A 7,500-nucleotide genomic window follows, 5' to 3' on the forward strand; every position below is an offset into this window, starting at 1 on the left:
TAGAAATAAACGTAATTGAAAATAATAATAATAATAATAATAATAATAATAATAATAATAATATGCTCAACTGTGAATGTGTGGCGTCACGGTTTACCTTTGCTGCATCTTTGGGCAGGTCGAAGGGAATTCGCTGGCGTATTTTGGGTGGCAGTTGAGTGAGCACCTGATTTTTCAGTCTGCGAATCATGATCTCACTCAGACGCTTGTGTAACTCATCCAAATGAGACGCGCCGCGACAATCCCACTGCCGTCTGGCCCCGAAATACCTGCGCAAACAAAACATACACACACACACATAATTCACATCCATCTCATTTCATCATAATCCTCACCATAACGACACCATCTCTGTCCCAAACGTGTGTGTGAGAGACTTAATTATGAATATTTTACATGTACTGCCGCATATATGAATGATTGACAGGAATTTGTGTGTGTGCGCGCATGTGTTTTTTTTTCCTCGCTAGATTAATTTGTACTCGGAGACCCTTGTGTGAATCGCTGTCATTTCATTTCTGCGCTGTAGGTTTGATAGGAAGAGGAACAGAGGAACAAAACTCCTCTCAGATGTGTTGTGAACACTCTCCTTCATGACACAACTCATATCTGAGCTTCACATTCATGTTGCTGTTACACAGACACACACACACATACGCGTAAACAAATTAGCACTGCAGCAAAACCCACTCAGCTGTCTAGATAGATAGCATTTCAAGAAACCGGAGGTGTGTGTCGTTACTGGTGTAAAATGTAAACTTAACAGAGAAAACAATCCCAGAATGCAACACGATCATTTAGAAGAATGGTTTGCACAAATGATCTGCGTGCAGAGAAATTCCTGAATTCGTCTTAATTTATTCAGCTCGTAGGAAACATTTTGCACATGTTTGTTCTGCTTTTATTAAAAAAAAAAAAATAAATCTCTGCTCTCTGCTTGCAAAAATCAGTTTACTAAACAAATGCAAATGAATTCGCTTTGCTCCTAAGAAAGCTTTGAAACAACCTGTGTCAATAATTTTGTCCTCGTTTACAAATAAAAACACTTAATAATATAATATTTTTGCAAATAAAAATCACTTAATAATATGATAAAATTAAAATCACTCATAATAATGGTTTTATGCTTCATACAAACTTCATAAAAACGTAATTTCGTAAAACTAATAGCTTTGCGAACAATATATAAAAACTTTGTACAGCTCGTATAATGGCTTTATGAATAACTTGCTGAAAAATTCTGTCATTTTTAAATAAAAAAAATAATAATAATAAATTATATATATATATATATATATACACACAAATCAATAAATCAATTCATAAATAAATAAATAAATAATATATATATATATATATATATATATATATATATATATATATATATAAATAATATATATATATACACACACACACACACACACACACACACACACACACACACACACACACACACACACACACACACACACACACACACACACACACACACACACACACACACACACACACACACACACACACACACACACACACACCGTTCTGTCTGGTTCTTGAATCTGATTGACTGATAGCTGTGTGATATTTTGCCAGTAACATCACACAAAGGCCTCTTCACCCTTCACCTTTGTGTATTACTCCGCCCACATACAGCCAGCAACAAGCAGAGAGACGCTACAGTTTGACAAATATTACTGCTGTTAGACAACAAAATTAACTTTTGAGGCTTTTTTTAGTCAAGAATGTAGTTGTTAAGATAGCAACTATGCAGTTTATATGTAAGAATAGGGCCTATTTTAAAATATTTACAATTTCTGAGAGAACTCGTCGGCGGCCATTAGCCTGCCATAGTGTAGTAAACCAAAGACAGTTAACGTTTTCTATCCACAAGATGGAAGATTTTAAAAGTCTAATTTCTAACTACAGCAGATCACATCATTATTAAACTGGTAAGCATACCTGCCAACACTCCCGTTTTTCATGGGAGTATCCCGTATTTCAGACCAATCTCCCGCAATCATCCCGTTTTTTATTTCTTCCGGAAAACTTCCATAATTTCACCCACAGCCTCTTTGGCATAATCTGTAAACACCCCCGGGTTGCCAACTTTGGTACAGTACCCAATCAAAGCGGCCACCCAAAACCTGCTTCATCCTATCCCGGTTCTCAACAGTGTCTAATACCTCACCCCCGAACACCACTTCCCCCCGGTCTTTGCTCACATATCAGGAATGTGTGTTGTGTTGGCAGAAAGAAAGAAAGAAGCAATGTCCGCATGTGTTTAGCTTTTTCCTTATTGCAAACACAACAGCAGTCTGATATTGATTGCAATTCTTTTTTTGGGGTTAATTATTGTGATATCCTGATTGCAACAGAGAAATACTGTAGACTGTAACACTGAAAGAAGATATCTCTGTAGACTTATGGCATTTCATGCTGTTCAGCCTTATAATCTTAAAATGTGAGCAAAATCACCTGTTTAGTCATCACTTTAGACATTACGCTAAAGAATCATTCAAATACTAGCTCTAAAGAGACGTTGGTGAATTAGTAACAGTTTCTGCTGTTCTGACGTCAGCTGCAGATGTAAATGAATGGTGAAAGAAAGTAGTTCCTCATACAAAGGGATTTTTCTTTTTCTATACACAGTTATGTACAATTTATTATTATTATTTTTTTAATAGCTTTTAACGTATTGGGAACTAACACTGTATTTCATTGTGATTAGAAAAACTAAAACCAGACTAAAAACTTTAAACTAAAATTATTGTACTATCATAATTTATATCCATTATAACACCGGGCCTGTGATTTCTTTATGATTTAAGATATTCGCTCTCTTCAAATAGCTTCATAGTGTTTTAGGTGTCTTGAGTTTGAGTCCCAGCTTGCATAATTTTCTGATACCAACCTCCCCAGCTCAACTTTACTTCTTGTCTACATATTGTCCTATCATAATAAAAGAAAAACCCTAACAAGTAAATCTTAAAAAAAAATTAGTTTTGACTCTCTTGTATAGGAATGGTATCGCAATGGTATGATAGACATTCATTATGCTCATAATAGGTTTATGCAATATGCAAATCATTTTATAAATAATTTGTACTAATTCACGCTACTTGCTAGAGAGGTTTTGTGAATCGTTTGTAACAATGGTTCAGAGAACGGTCTGCAAAATGGTTTTAAGAACAGAATTGTCATACATTTTTCAGCTCAGATCAAAAACATTTTTATAAAAAAATGTTCACAGATTTGGAATGTCATATTGTTTTTCTACTTGTAGAAGTGCTTGCAAATAATTGCAAAGAACTTTGGTTCACTAGCAAGAAGGTTTTAGAAGCAAAATTACCTTAGCTCAACAAGTTTACAAAAATTTTGCAAAAAATCCTGGTTTGTAAAAGTTTGTTTGTCTGGAAAACAATTTGCACAAATTTGTCCTGCTTGTAAGAAGAATTAACAAAGATATTTTTCAATATCAGTAAAGGTTCCTTAATGTAAATTAAGCCCAAAATGACTAGTCATAAATCTTATAATATATTAAGATTAATATATGTAGGGGTTTTAAAATGGTGATGATGTGCATCTGTCAGGCTATTTGGTTTAGTGTGTTTCACACTTTGCACATTGTCACCTTAACGTTGAATCAATTTGGCCTGAATCAACATGTAGAATCTGCATTGGCCATCAGTGAAAGAGAGTGCTCTGATTGGTTATTCAGCAACAAATCAGAGAGCGAGAACTTAAAACTGAAGTGACAAAACCAAGCAAACGATTCAAGTCCAGAAGGAATAAAAAGAAGCCGGCTGTAATTTTGCTATTAGTTAACAATATGGATTATTACATTTATCAGACATAACTGCACGAGCGAATCCCTTCATGTAGAATAACACTGTAATACTTGTACTAAACACTGCTTTTTGGTCCAGACACAGACAAGCGTGAGGCGAACATTTTCCTCTGTACTACTTCATTGGCTTGCGTTAGTAGTTGGTCTACTAAAGGTCCCATGAAATTTAAATAACGTCTTTTAGATGTTAGTATCCATATTAGTTTTTAGGATGTTTATAAGCGAGAGACAAAAATTGTCTTTAGAAGATATAAAACTGATATAAACATGTAAAGCTTTTAGTTTGTCACTTCCACCAAAATGGATCAAGGATTTTATTCACGTCACCTCATACTTCAGTTTCTCATCAAATCTTTCGACCAATCAATTGCTTTCTAGAAATGCCCCGCCCCCTTCAAGACACTTCTCAATGGCAGAGCGATGATAAAACAAAACGCTGTTGGCTGTTTTTTGTTTAAAAGGGGAGGAGCTACATTATGTCCCACCCTCTGCATGTTTTGGTTGAGATTACGTCAAACATCGAATAAAAATGCACATTTCAAAGCACTTCACGAGACCTTTAAGCTGTCAATTGAATGCTGTATTGTGCAGTAAAAAGAAAGGTTTTCACCTATAATGTGCGTTGCAGTATTTGTTGGCGTAGTCACTCCAGGTTCCAAACCTCCGCGGATACAAAGCATCGATTTGCATGAAAAGCTGAAAGAAAGAGCAAGATGTCAAATCAATGCGACACCCCACAAATCACACACACACACACGCACAACAAACTTTACAGCAGCAACATCCAAATGGGAACAAATAGCATTAAAAAGAGGGGACACTGTTAAAGTTCTGACCTCAGACCTGCGCAATCAGGAGTTTATTGAAAACTAGTCAGCAGAATTCTGTTTATAGCCGGCGCCGACGAATACTCTGCTGATTAAAGCTGATTAAATCAGGTATTAAGTTCATAAAATGCAAATGCGCTTCCTCTAAGAGAAAGTCTCACAGTGCATATTAGTATAAACTAAACAGCGATTATCTTGATGAATTAAGAAAACAGGGTGTCTTTCATAAGTCCGGCAAGACGTTTCAGAGGAATTAGAGAAGCAGTGGAGGTTGAGACTCGTTATTACACACCAGGGTCCAGCTTGAGAGGTCTTTATGTACACATTGACGTAGATTTAGTTTGCGGGATAATGTGGTGAATGTGTTTCTTAGAAGCAAAATGGCAGCTCTCTTCATGTTCCAGGAAAGTATACTGAACGATGAAGCCTTAATTATGTCCTGCATAATGTATTGGTCAATTAACTGACCATCAGTAACTGGTGATACAGCAATAAAAGCTGGTAAACACGATATTTAATATAACGCAACTAAAACTGATGTTTTAAAGAGTGGATGTACTGCACGGTCTGTTTAGTGTGCTCTATTCATAAGACACAAGATAGTGTGTGAACTGTTGCGCTCGGCTCAAGTTTATTTTCCCCTTAATGAACAATAGCACAGATTTGCTTAAAAGAAGTTATTAAAATAGTAATTTAAATATTTGTATTGTTCGTAGTTGTGAGTAATTGTTCGTAGTTTTAGTTTTTAAGAATATGCAAATAAATTTCATGTTTGTAAAAATGTTTTTGTGAACAGTTTGCAGTAAAAGTTGCTAAGTTCGTAATTTGGCTGTGCAATAAATTGCGAAAGTATAGTTATCGCAATACAAGTATATGCGATATACTTATCGTAGGCGTGTGATGAATTACATTTATTTAATACTTTGGTTGTTTATCTAATTTTGACAAGTCAGATGGGCCAGTACTATCTTTATCCCCACCTCCCCCAATAGATGCTGTTCTGCTTTTGGCTGGAGCAGCTTAAAGATGAACCCAGAGCTGAAAATAAACACCAATGGGCGGAGTCGAAATAAGAGAGGAAAATGACAACAAAATATCTGCTGAGGTGTTCACTATACTGTTTTAAAGACTAAATGTTTGCAGCTTGAAAGTTTTTTTTCTAGTCTGAATTAAAATTAATTAGCAGTTAGCATTAGTATTTTTCTATTGAAATATTATATATTAAGATTTCGATATCGTAATACTCAGACATCGCATATTGCAGCCATAGTTCGTAAGAATACTTTTGCGAAGTTTGCAAAAATTTTTTCTGCTTATAAGAATGGTTTTGCGTAAATCATGTAAAATATTCACTCTATTTGTAAGAATAGTTTTTTTCAAGCATTTGAAGAGAAATTCACTCTGCTTACGACGTGATGTTTGCAAAGAAATTTTTAAGTTTGTTTAGTTTGTAAGTTTGTTACAATGCTTTATAAAGAAATTCACTCAGTTCAACAGTATTTTTCGTTTTACAAACATTTTGTCCAAAGTTGTAAAGAATTTCACATAATTACGTATTAATAATAACAATAATTACGTTTTAATGAACACTGCAAACTATTACAAACTGAACGGAACTCAAATGGAAAAATAGGTGTGAACAACGCATTCCTATAAATTGTTTGCAAATATTTCACGAATTTGTGCAAACTGTTCACAAACACATTGTTTTACACAATGTGTTTGCGAATAATAACAAAACCATTATAAACAGAGTGAATATCTTTTCAGATTGTTTTGAGAGTATTATTATTATTTTTAAAGATATACTGGTAACTGTAACTGGTTCCGCACTCCACGATTCTCTTGACCTCATGTAATTGGTCGCACAATAAGCGATACTGTGTTTTTCGCACACCCGATTAAAGAAGAAATACCCATCTTTGTCACATAAATATGCTTAAAGCATATTTTGTTCGCGAAAGTACGTTTGAGAAAACTACGAAATCAATTACGTTGCCAGATCTGTAGAATCGAATTAGGATGGTACTGTGCAATACTCAAAATTCACTACAATATTCTAAGATTCTTGAAAATTGGTCTGCGTATTTGACACATTTGTCGAAATCTCAAAAGAAAGACATCAGAAATTTGATAGGAAAATATCCAGATTTATTTCACGACACTCCGACACAAACTTCAGTAGTCCAACATAATATTAAAATTCATAATTTGGCTCCTATAAAGCAGGTAGAGTATTCTCGTTCATAAATCTGACGGATCGAAATCTGACGGATCAATCTTAACTGCACTAATTACCGTGAAGTTAATGTTGTGACAATTATTATTATTAGTATTATTATTATCATTAGTAGTAGGAGTAGTAGTAGGAGTAGTAGTAGTAGTAGTAGTAGTAGTAGTAATAGTAGTACTAGTAGTAGTAGTAGTAGTAGTAGTAATAGTAGTAGGAGTAGTAGTCGTAGTAATAGTAATAGTAATAGTAGTAGTAGTAGTAGTAATAGTAGTAGTAATAGTAGTAGTAATAGTAGTAGTAGTAGTAGTAGTAATAGTAGTAGTAGTAATAATAACATTAATAAAAATAAATTGTGTGTATATAGCACCTTTCCAGAGCTCAAGAACTCTTAATCGTCAGGAAGAAAACAGTAAGACAATAGACATTGAGGGAAACAATAATTAGTAGACTTACAGTAGTAAAAGATCATTACATAGACAAAACAACTTACAGATTATAATATTCGGAAAATAAGTGAGTGTTTTGCACACAATTTTTTGGTAACACTTTAGTTTATGTAATAATTCACACTATTAGCTACTGTCTTGTTACCT

The 7,500-nt window shown here is 34.3% G+C and overlaps 1 protein-coding gene across 1 annotated transcript in view; it reads right to left on the reverse strand.

The window, feature by feature from the left end:
* zranb3 (zinc finger, RAN-binding domain containing 3) overlaps positions 1-7,500 on the reverse strand; it is a 124,122-nt gene that overhangs the window by 73,037 nt on the left and 43,585 nt on the right. The window contains exons 6-7 of the mRNA XM_087304025.1: positions 4,458-4,543; positions 98-269 (exon numbers count right to left, since the gene is read on the reverse strand). Of these exons, the coding sequence (XP_087160151.1) occupies positions 98-269; positions 4,458-4,543 (258 nt within the window). The remainder of the gene's footprint in view (positions 1-97; positions 270-4,457; positions 4,544-7,500) is intronic.

The sequence above is a fragment of the Danio rerio genome, chromosome 22 (genome assembly GCF_052040795.2).
Source record: "Danio rerio strain M-AB ecotype USA chromosome 22, GRCz13ab, whole genome shotgun sequence".
NCBI classification, from domain to species: Eukaryota; Metazoa; Chordata; class Actinopteri; order Cypriniformes; family Danionidae; genus Danio; species Danio rerio.